Consider the following 26,913-nt stretch of genomic DNA (forward strand, 5'->3'; position numbering starts at 1 on the left):
GCAGGCTAGTTTTGGCCTCGGTCTGACCTTCATGCCTGATCTTAAGCCGATAGACTCCGTTGCTGTTAAAAATTTAATCGGTTTATTGCCTATAACAAACTATCTCAGATATTTATGGTTTGGTCTGATACTCCATTGTTGCATCACTTAGAATGATTCCCAAGAAATCAACTTCGCTGACAGTCATGGCCTGATTTTGACTTGCCATGAGTCAGCTAAGTTGCGAGGTATATGTATGTTTTACATCAAAAGGATGCGCTTTTTAATTTTCTACAGCCATTTCAAGTTTGGTGCGGTTACGCCGCGCCGTTCGGAAATCATTCTGGAAAACATGGGTCTACCCGAGCGCGTGCGAAAGCACAAAATGACGAATCCACCGAATTAGTATTTCTAGCTCGTTGATAACATGAATAAGATTCATACTTATGTGCTATGTCAGAGACTTGAAACTTAAGACGCATGTTTATGCCCGGCTGACATTACGCTTGGTTCGCCGAACCCGTCGTTTGTTTGACCAGTTTGACCGGTCATCGCTAACGGTGTCTTTTTTCCATAGGTGGGGGAACTGTCACGTTATAGGGAGGAGGACAGGGTGGGGGTAGGGGGGCTTTGGTGGGGTTACACCACACAAATTTCGCGAAATGTGGTCTTTGGATTATGGCAGACAAACGACGAAAAATTATGCCTTGACGGTGCTGTAGTGACACAACTAAGTGCTGTTATTAGACGTAACCAGTCCTAACATTCGCTATGATATGCTTTTGAAATATGCCCTAAAGGCAGGACACTCCCTTCAAACTGATGCAAATGGACGGAAACCATGCGCATTAACCATTTTTAGAAAGCTTTTCAAACTTCAGTTGTTTGATGCAACCCTGCCGAAATGAGACCTCACAAACTTCTGCCACAATTTACATAATTCTGGCAGAAGTTTAGTAAATGTTTAGCAATAAATTGAAGCAGACGAATAGAATGTAACTATGTGAAGTTGGCCTTCCAGTTATTTTCTGCATGCATACTGTCTTCCATATATGGCTCAAGCCTCTACTTCTGGAACTTGCGACATACTTTTTCCTTCAAGGCTGGTTAGTGGAATGTCTGCAGACATGGGAAGCTACTGCTTCACTGCAATGACCCAAGATTCACCGAAGTTATTGTTTCCTTGGCCCACGTTGCGCCTGCCAAAAATCCCATTCTTACCGGTCGCTGTCATGGAAGCTCCTCTCAAACCCAATAAGCCCTCAGCAGGCACGAACATAGGTGATCGCAAACTTCCATCACAGAATCTTAGCAACAAGACCAGAGAGCACGTGCCCTAACACACAAAATAACCGGTGGTATCTGGCCCAACTTGAACTAATCTATTCCGCCATCCGTTTTGTTTATGTCCGTTTTGGCTACGGTAATGAAAATTGGGCCGCATTGAACAGAGGCAAAAACGTCGACTCCGTTGGATGAATTTGTTCAACTGGTGGTTTTGTCCAACAGCCATTTTGGAAACAACTAGTCGGTAGATGACTACGTGACGGAAAAACTGTAATTACCCGCATTCATCGGCATGTAAGTAAGCGTAATGACCTGCGAGGGAAATTACCTTATCATCGCTTCACATTTACTCAGGGACTGTGTAGAATCGTGGACATTGGATGGCGGACTGATATCAGCTAACCACCTCACACTAGAAACACCAACCTGGTTGTGCCGGTATCTGATTTCTGACCTGCATCTCATTCATCTCATCTGCTTTACATTTCGACACCAACAATAACGGCACAATTTGATGGGAGTTTGCAAGCTTGACCAAAAAGAACACCATAAAGACAGCATCTTCAGATATACAGGGCTAATTTGATTTTGTTTCTTCAACAGTGGGAGGTCTCAGCTCGTCTGGCTTGCCCATTCGCCACACTTCTGTCAGAGGAAAAAAGCAACGACCTTTATGAAGAAAACTGCTGCAAGCCTGGCAGCTGCAACTCTAATAGAATTTTGGGAAACTGTGTGATGATGACTGTGTGATGTGATGATGAAATGTCTAAATCTTTACAGTGTTTCTGTGACCTTGAAATCTAGTGGAGGTAATGCAAGACCCTAACGAGGTTGGCTAACGTACCATTCATAACAGACACCAATGCTCTCCTGTAATGATGAACGCATGGCTTCAGCTGCAAGATACCCATGAACGAATGCCAGGCAATCATCAATCAATTCAACCAACAGCGACAGTGGTAACAGGACTTGCTGACAGTGTGGTGTGTGATGTCTGTGTTTTGTGACTTTTAGCTGTTTTTCATTGCAAATATGTGGGCCATTCAGGTGATAGTTTCGGCTGTCATTATTATATACATGTCACTCGCCTCTGAGCTGTAGGCGATATGAATTTGATATACTTTGACCTAAAGTATAGCTTTTAGATAAGACGGTATGAATTGCCTTACTTCGGCCAAATGCCGTCATCGAAACGAACACCGACTGATATCCGTTCCGATGAAGGCATGTAGCACAAACATTAGCATATCGATCTGTCCATTCCACTGACTATTCTACGAAGAATAAGCCTATTAATACTGCCTTATCTATATGTATAACGTTCCTCGCAAATGCATTTAACAACGTAAGCTACAATTAAAGCTCTATTGGTTGTGATGGTGATATGGGGACATGCTGTTTGACTTGCCTGCGGTTCGTGACTTTCATGTGGTGTGGAAACAAAAATATGTCATTTATCCGGTGTCATAATTTAGTTGCCAGGCACTCACTGCTAAGTTGTCAATAATGACCTTCAACCAGTTGCCAAGCTTTGTTAGTTGCAGTGGCAGCGGCATCAGGACATGCCGATTGCTTTACTTGTCTGTGACGCGTTCCGTTTATGTGATGTGAGAGCAGAAATACGTGAGTTATGCTGCGGGATAGCCTCAGCTGTCAAGCGCTCACTTGTAAGCTGCAGGCAAATGACCTATAACTAGCAGTTAAGCTGCGTTAGTTGCATGGGGTGGCATCAGGGCATGCTGATCGGTCACCTTTGCTGTGGCGTAGGAATTTTAATAAATGTGAAAGCAAAAATATGTGGGTTGTCCTGTGTGACGTGCATGATTTTGTGACTGAGAGACGTGTATCAGAGACCCGTACATAGAAAAAGCAATGGTAATTCGCATTCAAGGTCGTGTTTTTAAAAACTTGCAAAAAAAAAAATAATGAGAGCCAGGGGCCTGGTCCATGGTCTGCTAAGGAACCAGAGGAAAGCAGGATCCCGAGTTGGAATTTTTCGAAGGAACCGGCGGGAACCATCATCCAGGATTTTGTTTCGTCGAAAGTACCAATGACAACCAATGACAATCCAGGATCTTGGTTTGTCAAAAGATCCAGCAGGTACCCGGATCCACGGCTTTGTCTCGTGGACGGATCCAGTGAGAACTAGGAGCCAAACCCGGGAGTCCGGCACATGTCTGGGTGTGGGAGTGGGACTAAAGAAAGCGTAAAATACGGCACAGCCAAACGTCGTTACGCCGAAAATAGCTGCCATTCTTAAGCCGTCAAAGCCGCCCGGTGATAACCTGATACGAGACGAGAAATCTACTCCAGGACCATGAAGATGGAAGGTCTAACAAAAGAACTCATCGCACACGAATGGAATACGGACGTAGTTCTGCCTGCTGGCCAGTGAGTCCTCTGAAAGTGATGGGCGCTGGATGCACCGATGGCAGACAGAGCGTCAAACATGAACGAGAATCTCCAGCATCGCGAAAGGGAAGGGTGGGAGCACAAATGGGACTGCGTCCCACAGGCTCCCTGGCTAGCGGATGCGTGGAACGTCTGGCGAAAAACAACGACGAGAGACGGCTTCGTTCAATTCATCCACTGGCAGCGATGCGTGAACGACCCATTCATTTCATACTAACATAGAAGAGAAACTCTGGACCAGTTCCATCAGCATCCGCACGAAAGCGATTACACCATCATCTGCATGAAGGACGCCCTGGCATACAGTTCACAAATACCTAGCAGGATGGCAAGTTTCCGTTTCTGAACGTGGAGATGGCAGGAAGGACAAACAAGTAAAAGCCAAGTATACCATGATTCTGCATGGTCCAATGTGGGTATACGTGAGGTGGAGCTTGCATTTTTCCCTGTCCATATTATTGTGGGTCATAATGCAGGAAAATGATATAATCCAAAACAACTGTAGATGTATATATATATATATATATATATATATATATATATATATATATATATATATACATATATACTCAACCACGCAGAAGCACCCACAGAGAAGTTAGCCGACGCTCAAAATCGAGTACAGACGCCATCGATCGCGAAGGTTCGCCGACAGCCAGCCGCTGCGGAAAAAAAAAAAACAAAGCAGGACAATTACTGGCTTCCATTCCTGGAGAGCGGTCACCCCTGAGTGGCTGGTCACACACGCATTTCAATGGCTGGCTAATGCCAATGGCGATCCTTGGTACTCCAGCACCCGCCTTCGTCCTCGAGGGCTGTCATCCGGCAGACCTAGGGGATACCTGGATGGGGGCCGAACACCTGGCTGAAGGACGAATTGGAGAAAATGGGAGGGACCACGGCGAGGTGACCGGCTGCAGACAGCTGGGAGGTGGCCCCTACAGAGGATAGTAAAACCAGCGGGACCGTAGCGTGTTGGGACCGGACCAGCTCGGCGGGTGCCCTCACCAGCGCACTTCTGTCGGCACCCAATGAGCAACGGCGACTGGCGCTCTGCAGACAACACCTCATGGCATCAACAAGTAAGTCGAAGAACAAAACAACTGAGTTGTTCAAGTCCACCTTCCAATGTTTGCAACTCGTTACCATGCCCCCCCCCCCCCCCCTCCCTCTGATGTGCAACCCCTTCTTCTGTGGCGCAGTCTGTCTGGTCATGAGCTCGGCGCGTGGCGTGATGCAAACCAACGATTAGTGGACCGCTTCGGGGGCGGGATGGACGCGCGTTAGAGGGCAGGGGCGGACAGGGTAAAGCGGGAATGAACAGTGAGGGGAAACCGGTGGTGGACATGACCTTTAGTGAGGATGTAACTGAGCCTGTGCCTACAGTTGCGTTGCGTACAATAAGAAGCGCGACCGAAATTGTTGTAGCGTGTATTATGCAAGGTATGTAAAAATAGAACGTGTGAAGCAAATCTTTACGTGCGAAAGGATGAATGAGAAGAAGAGAGCGAGAGACAGAGTACACAATCGGCTGGTGAATTTTATGACCACGAGAAAACAAGTACGCTTTACAGACGCTCAAATTATCTCTTGCGCGTCGCCACCCTAGCCCAAAATTCCGAACATCTAGTGCTGAAAAGACGTCACAATCGGGATGACCATTGCACGTGCAATCAATTTAAGCGAGTTTTGACCTTAATCTGGAATTTGCACTAATCTCCACCAACTAACATTATATGATCAAAATGCTTTATTTCACGAATTACCAAGCTATAGTGAGTATCGAGTTTATTCTGGTGCGCCCAAAGCCCGTGCCAAAATGCGAATGCATCGTGCCAAAGCAGACTATGCTCGAGACATTCAACCATTTGTCATCAGAGGTTTAAAGCGCTTGTAAATTTGTGAAGGCCATTCACGGAAAAACAAGCAATATCCCGGATCCAAAATAGCAAATAACATAAAAAAGCAATGTGTCACCGTCACAATGCAACACGAAGCGCAGGGCGGACACCACGCCATCACACATGCATTTTCCTCGATCTCGCAAAGTTTACCCCAACAACGTAAATGTTTCAATGCGAAAAGCTATCGTGTCAACAATTTGTATCCATAGACTGATAGGGACAGGGGCCACGGGTAATGGTGTCCCAAGCAGCATCAACTCAGCTACGCTCTAGCTACGAAGCACCTAAACTTACATACTTATTGTTGACTTAGTGTTACGTATGCTTGCAGTTAATTGATCGCGCATGTTTTAAGTGGTTCAAGTTATCAAATCTTCCACTACTGTCGTAAAACATCAAATCCAACACTAATTCGTGTGCCCGATATGAACGTCATGTCATGAGGATAAGATAAAGTACTACAAAAAATATAACAGATAATAATAATGCAATTACAAAAAAATACAATGCATGGAAAAGAGAGGTATTCAGTACACAACAGAACATAGCAATTAATGGCAGGGGCGAAGGAAAGAGGGGGGGGGGGAGACAACAAATGTCTGTGACATTTACTTCAAGAAATTGGTTACCTACCTACGTCCATGCAACGACAAAGTACCAGCACAAACATCCTGCTCAAGACGATATGACAATGCATACGTTGACACTCTGTATGTCAAGGGTGCTAGGGAATAAGTGGAAGGCCAGGGCGTGTTCAGGCTAATCACTGTGCCAGGATATTCTGAGACAAGAGGCAGCATTCATGCAATATCCCATTCAAACACGGACTGCGAAATGGGCCCGCGCACAAAGCGCCGGGGGGTTGCGAAGCCGCGCACGTAAGCGGAACTGGACGACTACAAACAGCCTTTAAAGAGCATATAGCAGCTGTAAAGCACTGACGTAGTGAAGCAGCCTTGGCTCATAACTGGTCTGAGTGCCGCGGCGACTTTGATCCATCCCAGGCCGGCACGGTATACACCAAACATGTGCCTGGTTTCTAGCATTGATTCCTGATTCCCGCTCGCTCCTTTGACAATAAAAACATGAATTCTGGTTCGCACTGGTTCTTTAGCGGACAATGAACCTAGTTCCTGGTTCTCTTTGGTTCCTTCAAGAATATAAGACCTTGGTTTCCAGAATATTTTTCTCATAAGCACAAACTCCCGTCTCTTGGCTTTCAGCCACAAAGTCACACGAGCCACGAAGGATATTCCACATACTTTTGCTCCCGTAACCATTAAAAGTCACACGCCGCGGACAAGTTAAGCAGTCAGCATATCCTGAAGTCACCACCGCAACTAAAAAAGCTTTAGTGTTAATCCGAGATCATTGCCTCACCTCAGAGACAAATGCCTGATATCTGAGGCTAGCAAGCAGAAACACCTACACAAGTTTGCTGTCGTAACAATTAAGTTACACGCCACAGACTTTTCAAACACTCAGCCTGCCCTGATGCCACAACAACTAATAAAGACAAGGCAACGACAATGACCTTCAACCTTTAGTAGAAGGTCATCGTCTATGAATTATAAGTGAGTACCTGACAGCTGAAATTATCTGTTCGTCATTCCGAGATGACTGGGGTGTATAGATTTTGTTGTTGGTGTTAGGGCTCTGCCTCCCATATACCGATGTTGATTCCCTTCCAATGTGGGTTCAGTCTCTGCTAAACTTATGCTTGCTGACCTCCCCCTGCAAGTTATGCAAAGAATGACACTGTTGATGTACTGGACGGAGCTATTACAAACGCTCATGAGCTCAGGATGATAATTTATGTATATTTCATGCCTCAGCATCTATTGAGCGATAAGAACCTATAACTGCAAACCTGCATCGGTCTAGATGGCTAGGCACAGTGTAATGCATATGCAGCCATGAGCATAGCCTGCATAAAAACGCACCATATTCAGAAGCCGGCAGATTTCCTGGTACTTATACGAACACAACGAACAGGGCTCCCAAATAAAGCCTCTAATTTTAACAGCTTTCTTTGGATCTATGTTGGACAACTGTCTAAAATCAGCAAAATGATTTTTTCCAAATGTTTTAAATCTGGATTGCGAGTGGGCTGTCCTCGTATGACAGTTGCTACATTTGAGCAGTTAGCCTGCCGACCCTGCTGTGGTGCAGTGAGAAGCACTCACAAACCGCATTGGATCTGACAATGTCGCGCCAGATAGCAAGACAACAGAACGGATTAAACGCGATGGCATAATGTGTTCGAGAATGGGGCGCATTAGCGACGTCAGCCATGCTGGAGTGATTGGAGAACGTTGGGAGGCCGTGGTCCTGCGCGTTAGTAGATTGCGAAGCGGTGGTTCTAGTGTCTGGGTAGTTGTGGCTGGGTGGCAGTGGCTGGGTAGTAGTGGCTAGGTAGTAGTGGCTAGGTAGTAGTGGCTGGGTAGTAGTGGCTGGGCAGTAGTGGCTGGGCAGTATTGGCTGGGTGGAAGTGGATGGGTAGCAGTGGATGGGTAGGAGATGAGATTGCGATGTGGTGCGAAACAAGAGCCTGATCGAGGCTGTCCGCTCACAAGACAGCCAGCGATCCGGTGAGAAGCTGAAGCTCGGAAGGGTGATCCTGACCCATACTATCAGACGACACGACAATAGAGTCGTGCTTCGCCCCGCGTCTCGTTTGTCACGCTTCCGAACGACTATGTGTGCTGCGTTCTTCAGACAACCGCACACGCCAATGTAAAAATGAAAGCACGCACGCCACCGAAATCATTCGAATATTTCCATAGTGGTTTTGTGCAGTGGATTCTCACAGCTGGGTCAAACTGGGAGCGAGACTGCTCTCTTCCTGAAAACCAGCGTGCCAACAAGCACTTTGGAGAGGCGGGCGGAAAGCTCAGCCCTATGTGACCTCGGTTTTCTGTGAGAAGACCGGAGAAGTTCTACGAGGCTGTTGCACATGCATGTCTGGGTTTACATCAGCATAGTGTCATACAGTTTGTGATAGAATTTAGATAAGCTTTATATAGATAAGACAGTAGTAATAGCCTCATTCCTTCGGGAGAAAACCAGGATTTGTCCTGGTTTTTAGACCATTATCTCCATCCTTCTGTTTTTTTTTATCCGAGGAATGAGGCTATTACTACTGTCTTATCTATGTGAACAATGTTCCTCGCAAATGCACTTAACAGCTTATGTAATTCAGACGGGCCTCAATCTGTTTTCAGAAAACAGGTGTGCACATCAATGCAAATATGTCAGTTGGTCTTCATTTTGTTGTTTTGGATCAAAGGCATTGTAATCATATCGTTTGAACAACAACTCAAGTACAACTCAAGCCTGTCAGTGGAGCCGGGTGTTTGAGAAAAAGTCTCAGCCCTTCCAAGGTGCTTAAGATGGATTTCATCCAGCCGGCAGCCAAGAGGAAAGGCTAAGCTCTCCTCACTGATGTGCAGCTAACACCACAGGTGGCAGCTCAGATGGCGAGTAAAGCTCGTAAAATTGGTCGGGAAGGCCAATGTGTATTTGTAACATCTACTAATGAGATCGGATGTCTATGCCAGAATGCCGAGATACCATTCACTTTGGGGTGAATGTGTGTAACATGAGGTGCATTGGAACTAGTGCAACACCGAGTGCAGTGTTTGGTAGATGATTTCTGGAGCGTCTTCTTTTTCCATGAATTTAGTCTTTCTCACGTAAATTTAAGTGCTGTGCAGCTCGCCGCTCTTGAAAAAGGCCCGTCACCAAAGTCTCGCCGCGATGGCATGACCAGTAACACGGTCATCTGACAGTCAGCATGTTTGGAGAAATGGTGTCACACATGTCATCTGGCCAGCCCGCTGCGTGTCGGCTGGCAAAGGTGGTGGAAAGAACCATCGCCTTTGCCAAGACAATTGCCCTTAGCAACTACTATTGTGGAGAGAGGAGAATGAAACGAAGGCAGCAGGCTTGCCCGTAGGCGCCTTGGGTGAATGGCATGCAACCTTGAGATATGAGCATGAGGATCTCATGGTCAGGAGAGGTCATACCCACTTGGGACCTACCACTCGCTCCCTACTTATCCCCGCTCCCCACATGGTACCTTTATGTGGGACTAGGGGGAGGGGGACCGTCGAATGGCCTCTTTGATGTCAACTGTCCATTGCTCGTCAGGCATGTAGAGCACGTGACATGTGCATGTGAATCATAGGCGGCATGTCTTGATGATCCAGGACACCTGAACAAGAACCACAGACCCTTTTCTCACTCGTACGGTCAGGTCTTTATGCTTGCTAGTTTAATGCTGGTCTGGTCTGGTCTGGTCTAGTTGCGCCGAGCATGGTACGCACGTGACATATGCGCAGCATGACGGCAGGTCTGTAGATTGCACGTTGAAGGCCCTGTAAACGCATCCCATGCGTAAGGCCCTGCCCGTCCTCAATTCCTGTTAGCAGTTGTGGATCGGTTCGTTTGAACGGGCCAACCAGTGTAAAATATCATGCATGTGTATTGATTATATTGGTGTATATCAATACAAATGATCATGTGTGTGATATCAATATCTCTTAGCGTGTGCGATGGGGGTTCGGCCCGACGTAGCGCTATGTGGGTGACACGTTCGTGGTCACTGCATCGTATTATTAGTGCTTGCCAATTTATATCATGTTTTGCTGGACAACACCCCTGAGCTATCGTAGTATACTGTAACTGGAAAAGTACCGTATCCCTGAGCTACCGTGGTATCCTGTAAGTGGAAAAGTACTGTATCTCTGAGCTACCGTGGTATACTGTAAGTGGTATACTGTATGAGAGTACTGAAACAGTACATTCCACATGCTGTTTCCGCTGCCTACGCCAGGCAGCGACAGAGGCGTGACGAGACAGATGGCGCTGGTATCAATGTTACACTCGACGCGAGTGGGGTTCACATTCAACACGAGTGGGACTCACACTCCACGCAGATGGGGTTCACATTCGACGCGTTGTGGGGGTGGGTGGGCTATATACCTCTATTCACAATCGCTAGCTTTATATCATTAACCGCAAGCGAACGGCCGCGTTTCGCGGAGGCAGCCACGAGGGCAGAGGTCACTAATTACTCACTAAGCACGGTGGGCATAACTGCTTGAAACAAAGCTGTTCAACTTTTAGGGTTAAAGAACGAGTGACGTCACTTTGTCTATCTTCGGGGCGAGGGGGGCGGGACAGAGGCCCAAAGCTGACTTAAGTCCCTCAATGTTTCTCTGAGCCCTCCCCTCCTAGTCCCCCGCGAAGAAGGGAATGCTGACTGAAGGGAGCCCTGCAAACCTCCTTCAACTATTGTACCTTAACACAGTGATATTAGTATCATGCTCGTTGTGTTCCGACTAGTATGCTGTACGCGCCTTGTGTTTGCATCATGCCAACTCCCCCGTGTGATAGGCCAGTCTGCAAGCTGTGACATGTTTTTCATGACATAACACAGGCAGATAAGGACAAAAATGGGCTCTGATATGTCGCGGCTTTTAAAGCACAGGGTCGCCTGGATAAGAGTCAACTAACCTGTTCCTCAACAATAGCCGGTGTATTTGTCCCGCAATTGTGACATTCGCAACAGTTGACTGTCAATCCAATGGCAAAACACCAGGAGCGATATCACGGCCAGTTATCAATATCCATGAAAAAGGGACTACAAATTTTCTCCTGATGGCCCCCTGGCGCTCCTGGATACGCAACAGCTGAGCCTGCTGCAGGCGGTCGGATGTCCTGCCGGCCTTGTCAACGGCGACGCGTCACTCCTCAAGTCTGAAGGCGGCCTTGAGTTATTGAACGTTTGCTGGCTTGTCCAGTGGACAAGGTTATTTAGCTTATCGCATGGCATGAAGTCCAGTGGTGGCAGACTGTGCGAGCGCACAGCCATTTATCTGCTGTCGTCAGCTGATGGGCGCTCCATTCAAATGCGCATCTAACTAATCTAGTGACACCTGTGCCCTGCGTGTTGCCAACTGTTAAAGGGAGGGTTCCACATTTGCATGGGGGTTTTAACTGAAACAGCCATCTTAAAGCCATTCGATGAGCCAAAGCCAAGCCAAGCCATTTCAAAGTTACCCACGCGTCCATGCCGACATAATGACGTCATTCAAATCCTGCCATTCCAGTGACCACGCGGCAATCAAAGCCAAGACAAATGTAATTATCGAGTCGTTCGCATCTAGCGTTTGTGAGCACAATTTCCAGGTATAACGGCCGTCAATGGGCTTTCAATCAAGGTTGTGCAAAGCACAAGTACGCAATTAAACAATGACGTGTTAAAGAGATTACCAAACAGAGAAATTGTGTTGTCTAGAGCAGTCTTTTCCACTTACAGTATAATAATATTTATAAGTGAGCTCATTTCATAACATGTGATGCTTGCTTCAAATCTTTCAATTTGGGACATTCTTTTCAAACAAGATTTTGCAGCGCAATAAGAAGACCTCACACAGCGTTCCAGCTATGCATTCAAACGGAAAAGAAGGGATATTTTAGCACCCTCTTTGCATTTTTAATACAAGTGTACACGTGCAGTGCGGTATGGTGACGCGGCTATTTAAAAAAACAATCCGAACATTTTAACTGGGCACATGTCTAAGGCGCACGCCCACCCTAAACGCTGGATGGTGCGCGAGCCCTGAACCCACCATACGATCGTAACAATCCGGGTCGACAGCAGCACTTCGCAACGAAAGCTTAACACGCGCCCGGGTGGCCGACTAGATACGCTTCGCTCGGGTGGGGTGGGGGTCAATTTGACCTCCTGAGATCTCGGGAACTTAAAAAGCTAGAGGCACCAAATTTACAGGGTGTGTTGACCTGTACGTTAACTCACTTAGGTCATAGCTTGAGATTCCTAATTCATGACCTTCAGATCAAATAAGGTTAAACAAGGTCAAATTCAAGGTTGGTCTCCAAAGTGCCTCCCAAACTTAGACAACTGCTTCTGAGCAAAATTGTACAATGTCATTTAAGGTCTGTGACCTTGTTTGACCTTTTGAAGGTCAAAATTATACAGGACTGCTTTGAGTGTTGCATTTGCATAAGCGACAAAGATTACGATAGAGAGTATGTTCCTAAAAAACAAAATGTCGACCTGGGTCATCTCAGGTCAATGACCTTTTCTAACCTATAAGATGTCAATGAAAAATGCATAATGCGGTTTGTGCTATCAATAAATTCTAAATGAACACCATAAACTATCAGAAATTGCCTATAAGGCAATCGCCAGAGTAATAAGACAGGCTAGTTTTGACCTTGGTCAAACCTTCATACCTAACCTTAGGTGAACGTACTTTGTTCATTCTACATTTGTGTAGGCCTAAAAAGGCATCTCAGAGATGTATGGCCTCGTCAAACACTCCGTCGTGGCATGAGATTGAACGATTTCCTTGAAATTGCCTTCGCTAAAACCATGACCTGACGCTGACCTGCCATAGGTCGGCGACCTTACAAGGTACATCTAAATTTTTACATCAAACGATCCACTGTTCAATTGTCTACAGCTATGACAAATTTGGCGCGGCTACGCCACGCCACACGGAAATTATTCTGGAAAAGCCTTCGGAGGGGGGAGGGAGGGTCAACTTGACCCCCAACCCGAACGCGTATTAACGCGCCGCATGCTCGGCATGGTCCACCCCGCTCTCTTCGCCAGAGGCCGGGGCGGACCATGTCACCGGACCGCCAGCGCGGCCTCTGCCACCGGCCACAGGCCATAGGCTATCCTAGATAGCTGCCCCATTGGAAGGCGTTGGCGAGCTAGCCTTTTTCAGATGACCATTTTAGAATCCATTTGTCTATAGACAATTTCATGTATGTAAAGAAGACCTAATTATTCAAAGTCTGTAAACAAATAATAATGTATAATTATCTGAAAAAGAAATCAGCAACCCCGATAGCTTTTCGGTTGACCTTCTCACCTGACACTTTGTTTATATTTGCTCCGGATCTGTGGCTTAATGGGCAGCGAACGGAGGACCAATGATCAGCTGACCCAATCCACACTGGCGACACCACCCTGGTTCTGCCAGCATCGAGTCGCGCCAAAATCAAGCATGTCTTGGCACGCTCTAATTTCACTTAGCGCATGCAAAGAAGTGTTAGTTCCATCAAAATGCTCCGCGGAACTCAATCTATCTGCCAAACCCAGCTTCTTCGGCAGCCAAATTGCTACAGGGCGCTACTTCGTCTTCTCTTATTTGGTGGTGCAGCATTTCAGTGTGGCATGGCAGCATTTTCATTTGGGATTACGAAGGTTTGTGGCTTTTTCACCAGCTAGAAATAGAAACCGATGCCGCCACTGCCCGTTGTCACATGTGACGTCACCACAGCTTCCGGTTACACCCGGAGCAGGTCGCGGTCCAGCGAAAACATCCGCAGCGGTACCCCGCTGCACAGTGGCCTCCACCTCCGCAGCGGAACCCCTCTGCACAGTGACAGCCACACCCAAAGACAAACCCCGCTGCACAGTGGCGGCGGCACCTGCAGCGGAGCCCCGCTGCACAGTGGCAGCCACAGCCAAAGACAAACCCCGCTGCACAGTGGCGGCGGCATCTGCAGCGGAACCCCGCTGCACAGTGGCGGCCACACCCGCACCGGCTGAACTCGTAGCCGAAGCCCGCCACACTCGCAGCTAAAGCCCACCGTGCCCGGAGCCGAAGCCCGCCACACTCGCAGCCAAAGCCCACCGTGCCCGCAGCCGAGTCGTGGCGCGCGGGGTCAGCAACACTCACAGTAGAAGCCGGCGAGACTGCCGACCACCAGCAGGAAGAGGACAGCCAGCGCCACCACGACGATTACGGCCGTGTTGGACCACTGCTGACGGCGGCCCAGGCCCGGCGGACCTGGCGGCGACGGGAGCATAGTACAGTGACAGTCGACGGCAGTGATCACAAGACGTTCCGGTGAGCCACGGGCTTCCCCGCCCGAGAAGCGATGGTATCCCCGCAGTTGGTTCCTCTGCTGACGGGGTATTACCCTGGTCATGCCGGGGATGCTTCGCCACTGGCGGACGCATGACAGAATGCTAATGAAATATCGTCACCTGGTATCTCAATCTCCAGCTACTGGATCAGAAAAAAGGAAAAAGGCTATGAATGGCGCTGATCGATGTTGCCCATTAGTTCTCAAAGAAGCATTTTTTTTATGCGACTGATGAGGTTATAAGTCCCTCGACAGGCCTAAAAAAACGACATACTGGAAGGACGCCATGACATCTTAACTAGCGTTATGATAGTCGTTTTGGACTGATGGCGACACCAAAGGAAGTGAGCGTTCTTGCATAACTGAGTCATATCATGATATTATAGAAGGTCAAGAGCCAATGTCAGGTCAGATTAGGGGCATTTCCTGTCAAAGCAAATTTTCGCAGGCTGCACGATGGGCGGTGTTTCTCCACACCGACAGCTCAGCTGGTTGGAGTGCCTGCCTTCTGATTCACCTAGGCATGGCGGGGTGGGTTCGAGTTGCTTTAACTGCTCTCTGCATGCCCACGACTGGGATGACCTACGGCCGGCGGCAGCGGCCGCCCCAAAGATCAGATGACGTCAGAGGGCAGGGCAGACCTTGCTGAGCATTGCGGCTCGTTATACTTTCGTCGCGAATTTCTGTCATAAACCTGAAATTTACCGCTCGGATGGCGGTGCCAGGATTCACGCAACACGCGCTACTTAGCGTGGGCACATATCCCAAAAAGATCCGAACTACACCGCACACAAAATCAATTGTTCCACCTTTTCGTTTCATATAATTTCCTTCATCACACTTACAGACAAAACATGACAGAAACCTGATACTTGCGACTTTATCGTGCAAAGTGACATCTAGCGTTTAAGCAAGGTAGGTTAAGAGCTTATGATGTATGGTACCAGCTTGCTGTCCCAAAACATTAGCAAGTGGTTGATTTAACGCAAATGTGACAGAGACTTGATCTAAAATGTCATGCACTCTGTGAATTTTGTCAATATACCTCTAATTTATTTAGGCTCATCTGAAAATGTATGCCACCGAGACCCTTGGTTCAATCGGTAATGGCTGCGGGGTGGAGATCGGGTTAGTGGACATCGATGGCTTCGTCCAGCTCACGAGCCCCTATGTCTGAAGCTTCCTGAAAAAAGCCGTTAACCTTTCACGGCCAGAACTTGCCACTCTGGCTGGGTTATCTGTCCGCCACGACTGACTTTTTCAGACTTATGGGTTGGTGATGGAGGTAACAGGTTGGGCACTACAACGTTCATTCTGTGCCTCTACTTGTTCCGAGTCTAGCCCCGCGCCGGGAGGTGACGTCGTGGTGAGGGCCGGTGCTCAGATGAGTCTCCCAGCCACGGCGAGCGGGCCGCCGACACGCGACAACGGGCCGCCGACGCGCGGCAGCGGGCCGCCTACTCGCGGTAGCGGACCGCCGACACGCGACAGCGGACCGCCGACACGCGACAGCGGACCGCCGACACGCGACAGCGGACCGCCGACACGCGACAGCGGACCGCCGACACGCGACAGCGGGTCGCAGACGCGCGGCAGGGGACCGCCGACACGCGGCCGGCGTCGGTGGCGTGCCTCCGGCAAGAAAAACGTCGCGAGGGCGACGGGTGAAGCGGAAAATGAGGAAATGTGGATGCCCTGGGTGGTGGATGTCTTCGATGGTGTTTAAGCGACTCTGTACTGCATTTTTACTCGCAACGCCACTGGTTCGTCGCTGCGTGACCGCTTATGCTCGCGTTGTCGATCCTCTGTGTGGGTGCATGCGGTTTGCCACCAGAATAGCCCGTCGTCATAGTTGCAGCCATTTTAGTGCTCGCCATCTAGACAGTATTCGAGTTAATGCACTATTAACATTATTTCAAGCCCATTGCCCAGCAGTCATTATGTCTGAAACAAATCCGGTTCGCGCTGCTCTCTCTCTCTCTCTCTCTCTCTCTCTCTCTCTCTCTCTCTCTCTCTCTCTCTCTCTCTCTCTCTCTCTCTCTCTCTCTCTCTCTCTCTCTCTCTCTCTCTCTCTCTCTCTCTCTCACACATTAGCGTCGCACCGGCTAGGGGTATGTGGTTACTCACCAGCCGTCGGAGACACATAACGTACTTATATGCCACTTTTCATAGTTGCTTTGGATTTGAATAAACTGGCAGAGTCCATCACCCGCCTGCTTTCCGGTTCTACTGCCATCAGGGAACTTTGTCTTTATAAGACCAGTCGCCGATGGCTAAAACGAAAACATCATCTCAAGACTCATATGGGCAATTGAAATGCGGCCAGAAATAGGGTTGCCTCTAGTCATATCTTGCTTGTAGGCAGTTGAAGAACAAAACTAGCCAGCGAAACTCAGTGTTTTTCAGTCAAAGTGTTCAAGTTGCATCATGTAAATCACCTTTGGTGAAGTTTTGCTTTGAGAAACTGACATAGAGGATCAACTCACTAGGGCAGCATGGCTTTGTGAGCGCCTCGAAAAGACAAACGTTAGCTCCCGCCCCATTTGGGCATGCATAGGCCCAGGTGGTGTTCGTATTACTTGTACCATGTGCTGGTCCGATGTACAGCTGGTGATTCGCTCAAATATCTGTGAGTTGTAATCCCAACGACTTTTTTGGAATGGGGCGTAATAGGCCCCATCAATGCTCATGACCACTTGACTGTTAACAAAAAGGCAATGGGATGCATAACACGCCAACAGGCATTTAAGTGAACCCGGAAGGATGACATCATCCAGTCAATCTCCTGTCTGGTGTGCTGCTGCTGTCGGTGTCGCTACTGTGACCACAGACCACAGTCGGCCGGCGACCAGGAGCCAACTCGCCATGTTTCTGGGGAGCATACATATCCAGCACCGAACCGGCCTGCTTACGTCCACCACAAATCAGCTCCTCCCCTCATGCACGCGCGAGCGTACGCACGCACGCACGCACGCACGCACGCACGCACGTACCTACTCACCCTCACACGCAGACGCGTGAGCCGGCCAAGCGCGGAATCACCCCTCGCCACTAGAAACGTCATCTCATGGCGGGAGCGGAGCGCGCCGGGGCGCCGGGGCACGCCTGTCGAAAACACGCTCTCGCCTGCCCAGCGTCCGACAGCGTTTACCGAGGTCCCTCCGGTTGCGACAGCTCGAGAGGGTCGGTCAGCGCACTGCGCGACACCCGCGCTGGACCGTCGCGAGGAGGCGACGTGCTGGCGCTGTTGGTCGACGGAGGGCTGGGAAGAGTGATGGGCTCAGTGTGGGGCGGAGTGTTGGGCTCAGTGTGGGGCTCAGTGTTGGGCAGAGGCCGCACGGGACGGGTGCGAGCGGTCGTGAGAGGGCCTGCGCTGGCGCACGAGGCCGCTCGATGGCCATGTACCCTGGAGTCCCTTCAGACCAACGAAATTGGCCAACGATCGCAACTTAGTGGGTCGTCATGACAACGCGCCGCACAGGAAAATGCATCGGCTCACGTGACAAACCTGTCGGAGACCATCAGATCCGCATTACCAAAAACTCGGCAACCCAGAGGGGAGGGGGGGGGGGGGGGCTGATTCAGCCCTGCCCTCAGCCACCACCTTTAATCCGTGCATTGACTGAGATACTCAGAAAGCAGTTTCGATTTGGCAAGGTTTCGGCAATAGAACGGGTCAGGAGGCAGCAATTTCAAACTTATAATGCCTTCCGTGGCGTTGGTTGGGGGCCGTGGAGGCAAATATGTACACTACAGAGGCAAAAGGCGTTCGGAGCAGGAAAAGACACCCAACAGCCTATCCCCTTCTCCACGGATTTCGGGCAAGTCTCCAGGTTGATGGAATTCACTTTAAGGTTGGACAAGCTGACCCACTGCCCCCCCCCCCTCCCCGGTAGCGGCACCTCTCAAGACCTCATTGCCCTAGTAATGCGGAGCAATCGGTATGTGCCGCGGTCATGCTCAGAGGTGCGTTACGCCTCTCGGCCACCCTTCCGCAGCATTAATCGGGGTCCCAGCTGCCCTCGGACGGCGTCCATTCCTTCAACCACTTCAAACTCTTCACGGCTTCAGAGCTTCGAATGCTCTTGGACGTTAATCCACCCACTCGTTCTATATTCGGAGTCGGTCCAACGCCTCCGAAGCGTCTAAGCCAGTTGAACTAGTCGCGTACGTTGTGGTTCTGATCTTTGGCTAGCTGTCGGCTCCTGCTAGAGCTACATCTCGTAGCTGTGCTCATAAGCATATTTCCAGTTTTTGTCGACAAGTACGTGGAACCGCTGCATCGTGATCCTAACGCTGATTAGAATAGTCAAATCGAAAACACAGTTGGCTCTGAAATGTCCTACGATTTCTGTACACAAATACCAACGCTTGAAGTTATTTGGTCCCGCTCGCTTAGAAAAATGTTTTGGATTCGAAGAAAATTGCGGCATCTCTTTCTGATTTACATTATGCTCTGTTTTTGACACCCTTCTGCTCTTGCTTAGACAGCTCACACGTCTCCGATATGGAAGCTGTGAGATGCCATCACGCGCCATATAGTGCCAGCGTTTTGGGAATATCTTAAGCTGAAGTATTACGGCAGCATCAGCCAAAGATAAGCTGCAATAGACACCAGTTTCGTCATTCTGCACTTGTTGTCTCCGATAAAGCGCTTTCTAGGAGCATCACTATCCTAATTCCGGGCAACTTGATTCGCTGACACTCATTGACTGCAATACGCTGAACATCGCCCGAGGTAGGTCTCTGAGTCCCCGATGTTGACGGTATGTCCACATGATGCCAGCACTAATGAGCATCGCAGGCGGCACATAATTACGGTGCGTCATTGTCAAAATAATGAGCCGACCGTGGCAGGAGCCACTGAATACGGCTCTGTGCCAGATGGATGGATGCATACAAATACCTTTACATCACATACTGCACATACTTTTATATTAATATCACATATCGCACATCATTCAGACATACTGACTTATGTCCCACCATGAGAGGACAGATACTTGCCTTCAAGGACCATCTGGAAGCAACCCTTTTCCCCCTTTTGTAAATAAGCTGTTGCCGAACGCCTTGGACACGCCCCGGCACCCACCTTGGCACGAGGTATTGTCCGTCACCCCGGCACTCACCTTGGCACGAGGCCTTGTCCGTCACCCCGGCACCCACCTTGGCACGAGGTATTGTCCATCACCCCGGCACCCACCTTGGCACGAGGCCTTGTCCGTCACCCCGGCACCCACCTTGGCACGAGGTATTGTCCATCACCCCGGCACCCACCTTGGCACGAGGGCTTGTCCATCACCCCGGCACCCACCTTGGCACGAGGTATTGTCCATCACCCCGGCACCCACCTTGGCACGAGGTATTGTCCATCACCCCGGCACCCACCTTGGCACGAGGCCTTGTCCATCACCCCGGTACCCACCTTTACACGAGGTTTTGTCTATCACCCCGGCACAAAGTCTTGCCGTTAATCGCCCTGGCACTAACCTTGACACGAGGTCTTGTCGTCCATTAGCTGCCAGCCCTCCTGGCAGATGCAGCGGGTCATTGTCACCCTGGTGTCGATGGCGGCGCACAGGTGTTCGCAGCCGCAGCCCTGGGGGCGGGGGGGGAGGCAGGTCAGCCGCTCAGCAGGTCTGCCGACGAGCAGGTCCAACCATCAGCGGCGCGTGAGGTCAGCACTCGCCCATGTCAGTGACGCCACTTCGTCCGTCTTGCCCGTAATGTTGTGAGCTATGGTAAAATCGGGCATATGTATATATATATATATATATATATATATATATATATAATGCCACAAATGCTGGCTTTTGGCTATAAAGCCATTCGTAATGCGACCCTAACCGATTCGTCATTGCGCACATTTCGCCTGGCCTACGAAACCAGCGTTCAACGCCACTAGGCATACAAGACATCTTGCACTTAAGAGAAGGTATAACATGAAGGAACGCACTGCATAATACACTGGAGTCTCTATGAGTGCTGAGATACCTATCCATCATAGGAGGAAAAACGTTTAATATCATCATTTGCTCGGGCACGGGCGCGCGCGCCCGCAGCGACGAGGATTGTACCAGCCAGGCAGGAGCAAATGACGCCGCCCACGTCGATGGCGGCGTCATTATCATAAGAATAGGCTGTGCCATCGTCTCCGCTGACACCGCCGGAAAATCAATGTCCGGCTAAGTGGAATAATAAAAAGCGCGAGCGGCGATATTGACGTCCCCTCCCCGCACACAAACACTGCCGGCCCCAGATCGACTCGGCTCTAGAGCGCGTGCACCGGCCACCTGCGGAGAACAGTCTCGCAGCGGGCTGCGGAGAACAGTCTCGCAGTGGGTTGCGGAGTAAAGCTGCAGAGAGTGGGGAGACGGCTGCAGTTCTCCTCTGTCTGTCTGCTCCATCTCTTCAGTCACACGGTCAGCATGTTCAGCCGGTTAAAGTCCAGCACAGGAGACAAACATAAAAGAGATTCGACCCATCAGCGTCTGTCGTCACCAGGGAAAAACAAATAAACCTAAAACCTAAGTTACAACTCATATCAGCAAGTGCAAAACAGGACGAGCCGGTGGTAAGGATCTTACCAATCGCTGATTTCTGGGTAAGCATTCCGACAACCGGAGACTGGCGAGACACATTTTGGCGAAGCGGGAAGAGGAGCCGAGAATAGACGCCTTATATTTACGTAAGTTATATCAAAACGCATGCAAATGAATCCGGTTACATTTGGCAGCCAGTACACATAGACTCGGAATAAACAGTGCATATCCAGCTTTCATGAGGTAGTCAGGCAGACGTGCAGTGTTGCATAACGTTCGTACGCGGATTTACAAATGTCGACTAAACAGCCACTGGCTTTGGGCATGGTAAGGCGTAGCCCAAGCTTAGGATTTTCTAGTTACTCTGGGTCCAAGTTCTGGCCATTTTGGTAGACAATGTCGATGGCTTTGCAATCGCTGATGATTTTGACTACAACTACCCAGCCATTGTACAAAAATGCGAGCTTTTGGAAAAAATGAACTATCTTACCACATGCGTAGCTTTCATAGCCCGATATGTCGATTCTGCCACAAGATTTTCGTTATTTCTCTCGGCAAACGCAGTGCTTTTATGTCTTTGTGGCGCAGGCTGTGGAGATAAGACCTCGTACCGGCAATTGTTCTCCAGTTTTTTTCTCTTCAATTTCGCTACTTTCCGCATTAATTGAACGGGGGGACGAAATCTTGCTGATGGTGCATCGCTGTAGAACTCTCCAGCCCGATCCCGCAATTGACAAGGAAACTCATCACTATAACTGCAGCACGGCTGTCAAGGAACTGCGCCACCGGGTCCTCAACAAATGGCAGCACGCTGGGGGGTTATACGGACATGAGCACCTCAAACCGGGAATGACGGAACGGGAAGCTCAAGCAGGACCGCCAGTTACTTGGCGTTAAGGCAGGAGCGACCACCGGCCTTCCTCAACGACACCTGTCGTGAGCTAAACCAAGGCCTGCAAGCAGGCTGAAATCCGCAAGAGGAAGTGCAGAGCCAGCGCTTCCTTGTGAATCTGAGCGAAGACCATGTCATGCCGCCTTAGATGGTGCCAGGTTTCTTTCAATTCATTATTTCATTTGGCCTTTTACAACCCTTCTCATAGTTTCATCGCTAGCCATATTTTCCCAGCACTATGTAGGACGGCTCTTACGCGTTTCTAGCCTAACCGAGAAACGGCAACATGCCTGACTTGCACAATCACACCGGCTCCCACCTGCGCTTATGCGGGACTCAACGTGTCGCGGAGCGCTGGAGCCATCGACGGGACGCGCCATACGTGCGCAGCGACGGGTCCCACGTCACGCGGCGCGGCTCGAGTGTCAGGGACAGGACGTCCTCTATCTACTCTGTCTGGAGGTCGCCGTGTGCCCTCCATCGGACCAAAGCAGCCACCGAGCTGACTGAGCCAGCTCAACTACCCACACTGCACGATTGGGTCCGAACTGAGTTCTTGGCTTTTGTTTGTCATGTTGCGGTGATGTAGGCTCGCCCACGTCCGCCCCCCCCCCCCATGTTTGTAACCACGTCTCTAAGATTGCCCCACCCCAAACATTGGGCGCACAAATCAGGATATGAGGGGTCAACCTGTAGTCTGCGGGATAAACTGATCTGACAATGCCATTTTGATAGAAAAATCTGAAAAATATGCATTCTTCCAGCAAGGTGGAATGAACAAGACCCTGCTTTGCGAGAAATTCGAGGAACTCGTCCCCCAGCCTCTCCTACGCAGTGACTGCGCTCAAGTGAATGAGTAACATAAAAAAGAAGGAAAGAGAATAGACACTTCACACGACGCGCGCAAATTAATGAACGCATCAAAGAAGTTACCTAACACAACAGGTGCGAACACGCACCACGCATCAGAGAAGAATCAAAGGGAATGCTTCGCATTTGAAGATATCGAAGCACGCATCAGATATGACGAAACAAGTTCAATGTTAACTGTTGTTATTCTTTTAGGCAATACGGACTGCTCTAGAGGACACAATTTCCCTGTTAAGTAAATACGCACCTCGCTACGTCATTGTTTTATTACGTCATCGCACCTTGCACAGCAATGATTGAAAGCCAGCTGGCGGCAGATATATCTGGAAATCGTGCCCACGAACACCGGATATGAACGACTCGAGCATTATATTCTTTCGGTCTTGATCGTCGAATGACTCATGAAATGGCAGGATTTAAATAGCGTTATGACGTCATGAATGCCAATATGACCTTGAAACGCCCTCCACGAAACAGTTTCACAATTTTTGCGGGCGTGTAACTCGGAAACTGGAAGGGTTTGGATCTTAAGAAGGGCAGCACTGTGAGCTGCACCAAAAGATCTTCGAGATGGCCATTTCAGTTGAAAACCTCAAATAAACGTGAACCACTCATTTGAGGTGGATCCTGATCATGCCAACATATGCTTTATACCTAGCCAATACGGGTGTTTTCACGGCAGAACTCACACCGCTTGACAACTCACACCGCTTGACCTGAAACCGTGACGCAAGAAAACCGCTAGACAAAACTTCCACGCGAGGCTACTTTCGCTGACGCACCATCGAAACGTCCATGCGTCAGCATTCACACCAAAAAACTTACAGAGTGTGACACGACAATCGCACAGCACGTTCACACGCAATGTTCCTGCTCCATGCCAAATTTGTTAAAGACAGAATTTTCACATGGCGTCACTTCCGGTGACAAAACAGCTACTGTCAAAAGCTTTATTTAGAGCGTCAAAACAAAACCAAACTACAAATAATATTGCCTGCAAACATTTCGTCTATAAGGGTTTTGCCACGCGGGACACCTCAGATTCGTGTGGGCATTTCTTCACTAAATCCGGTCTTGAACTTAAATATAAGGCGATCATAAGAAAAGTCGCAAAAAAGTGAAAACAAACAGGAGGAAATACGGTCCTCAAATATAAATTCTGATGCATTTTCCACAAAATATTGTACGGACAGTTTCACGGAAAACACAATGCATTTCAGTCTCGCTGTATTTTCATGCCTTTCATGTCTTGCTGTGCCCCATCGCCCAAGATATGGGAGCCGGACGACAGCAGACGCCGCGTGAACAGCATGTGTCGGCATCTTTCCGCACAGGGTTTGCTCGCGGGAGACATGTCCTCTAGAGCAGATAGCGCAGCAGTTGGTCGACATCTGTTTTTTTTTTTTTGCTAGCAGGCGTGGCGTAAAGACATCCACATAACGCGTGGTTTTCAACGCGCTAGCTAAGTAGTACAAAAGAAAAAAGGCTACTATCAAACAGATATAACACGTGTCAGGGGTTCCAATATGTCTTAGAAAATTTACGGTACAACTGATTGTGATTTTTGCAACCGTTCATTGACATGGCACACATAACCATGCATAACATATGACTGACGACGGACCGACGAGGCCCGGTAACTAACATTAATTTTGAAATCTATAATTGCTGCGCGAACGGCACCGCACTCGCGTGCACGACACAAAAGCCATCCACGACGGCTTCAAATGCAATGATCGCGATAATGCGAAACGCTCGTGTTTGTTGAACCGACGGGAGAGGGGCGGTATCACCCCGCTCGCCCCCCAGGTTCCTGACACTGCACTGCACCGAACAGCTGCACCAATATTTGCCTCCCCAGCCGCGTCCAACTCTGTCACCAAAAGACTGCGCGCAAAAATGAGAGGCTTTGTCAGGCCCACGGCCCTTTGCCACCTGTTTGCCAAGGGAAACATTCGCGACGCGGCCAGCGCCGGACGATATTGTCCTGTGCGCAGGTCATCAAACCTGCTGCCATCTCCTAGCCGAAAATACGCCACAGCAGATACTGTCGATGGCACGGGGACCAAGCAACCCCAAAGCCTCCGGCGGCGAAGAGCTGTGTGGCGTTGGGGCTCGTACACAGCCGGGCTATGTGGGTCTCTGTAGATGGCACATGTGGGGCTACCTGGCGTCCACGAGGTGCAAAAAGGCCTCATAGACGGAGGCTGAGCAGACAGAGACAAAAACGAAAACCAATAGCGTGGAGCAGGTGAATGCATCGTCTACACGCCGTGCAGTGAGCACAGCCCAACCGACAGTGAAACTGATCTTTGATCGGGGGGGGGGGGGGAGGCGATCATCCAAGCCCCGCTACTATCACCTTTTTCTTCTTTTCGCCTGCGCCAACGGACCTAAGGTCATGTTCGGCGCTGAATAACTTTATGCCTGGCTGACTGCCTGGTGGAAAGCTACGTTAAGCCAACTTTTGCTGTCCGACGCAGAGCACGGTAGAGCGATGACCTACGGCAGGCTAAACCGGCTAATGTCCGGCATCGAGCAAGAACAACGCTTGCGGAGCCACGCTCATGTTTGTCCTCTTTTCCCCGGCGGCCTCACGTCAGAGCCGGAGCGGGGATTTCACGTCCGGCCGAAGGTCAGGCAAGAAGCTAAGTTAAGCTGGCTTATGTGATTCGGCGCGAGGCAAGAGACAAAGTAAGCTACGCCACGTTAACCGGCTGATTCTGTCCGGATTCAGCGGTAATTGAACGAAAACACGGCGAGTTCACATATTCGTACATTCCACACCAACAGGTGCATACAAACGCAATACAGAGCAGTCCAGTGCGGGTACCCCGACCGCTTCGTTGCCGCCATCGGTTCGCTCTTGGCTCAGCCGGTGGATCAAGCGGACATTATTGGCGCAACAGGAGGTCCCCCGGCTCTGCGCCCTGTCTGCGACCCCAAGGAGCCGGCTCAGCTGCCCGGCGCGGCCTTGCCATTTGATGTGTTATGTTAATAGGGGATAATCCTGGCTAAAAATCGGATTACTTGGCTAATGGGAAAAGTCAACAAGTTTTTGCCGGATCGTGTATGCAAAACCTCTGCCAAGGTGGAAATCCTGCACGTTTGCAGTTGCGCAGGGAAAACTTCGTAACACTAATACGCAATGATCTTAGTTTGTGTTGTGTAGGAATTCGACGGGCAGGTCCAAATGTGCGGACGGGAGTCGCTTGGAATGGCTGTGATTATCAATGGGAGTCCATGTGTGTTTGTTTAGCGCATGAGTGGTTGTCGCGCGCGTCGGTGTGTGGGGCATGCGAGAAAACAGTGTTCGACGGTGCATGGAGTGTGCCAGGAATGATATGGAGGAGGCAGCGTCCCGTCGAAAACATAAAGACGTGCTAGTTTGGTGCTGTCTGTCTGAACCCCTATAAGCAGGACCTCCTCCAGGCGCCTGTTTTGCTGCGTGCTGTTCCAGTGCTCGAGTCGTGGTTTGATACTGCACATGGATGGTGCGTGCTGATCCCATTCATGCTGAAGAAATAGCGTATAACTTGAGGTCAGTACGGTTAGAAAATCGGAACGTGGGCAGGCAAGCTCACTATGAGTGGGCAAAAACAGTGATCGCTTTGCGGCCGCGTCTACTCAATCTGTCCACTGAGTACCAGTATGGCCTGGTATCCAGAGGAAGATGACGATGCCGGATGACGCCTCGGGCCCCGTGTGCGGCCTCCTAATGCGCACGCGTGGCGCACGCGGCGCTGCTTGCATCTATGCGCAAAGCACGAGCCGCCGAGAAATAATTCGGTTTGGAGTGTTGTCATGTTCAGGCAGCATGGGTCCTGCGCTGCCTTATCATCATGTGCAGTGCACGCGACGCTCGCGCAAAATCCGACCCCGCCCCACGCCCCCTTTTGGAGGTTGCGCGCGACGCGCGCGCAGCACTGACTGTTCCGTCCGATTTATACGGGCCTGGCCCCTTACGTATGCCAGGTTTGGTTGTGATCTTGATATCAAAAGTTAGTCCTTCAATGCACATTCAGTACGTCAAATAAAACGGAAAAAGCTCGGTCTGAGTCATCCGATTTGGTTTCTCCGGTTCTCGTCATCGAGGTTCTCGTCATCGTGG

The 26,913-nt window shown here is 49.7% G+C and overlaps 1 protein-coding gene across 1 annotated transcript in view; it reads right to left on the reverse strand.

Annotated features, from left to right (window-relative positions):
* Nucleotides 1-26,913, reverse strand: part of LOC119094532 (ALK tyrosine kinase receptor) — a 69,339-nt gene that overhangs the window by 41,855 nt on the left and 571 nt on the right. The window contains exons 2-3 of the mRNA XM_037217591.1: nt 19,989-20,097; nt 14,309-14,419 (exon numbers count right to left, since the gene is read on the reverse strand). Coding sequence (XP_037073486.1) covers nt 14,309-14,419; nt 19,989-20,097 — 220 coding nt within the window. The remainder of the gene's footprint in view (nt 1-14,308; nt 14,420-19,988; nt 20,098-26,913) is intronic.

This window comes from Pollicipes pollicipes, unplaced genomic scaffold (genome assembly GCF_011947565.3).
Source record: "Pollicipes pollicipes isolate AB1234 unplaced genomic scaffold, Ppol_2.1 Scaffold_4002;HRSCAF=4701_pilon_pilon_pilon, whole genome shotgun sequence".
Taxonomy (NCBI): Eukaryota; Metazoa; Arthropoda; class Thecostraca; order Pollicipedomorpha; family Pollicipedidae; genus Pollicipes; species Pollicipes pollicipes.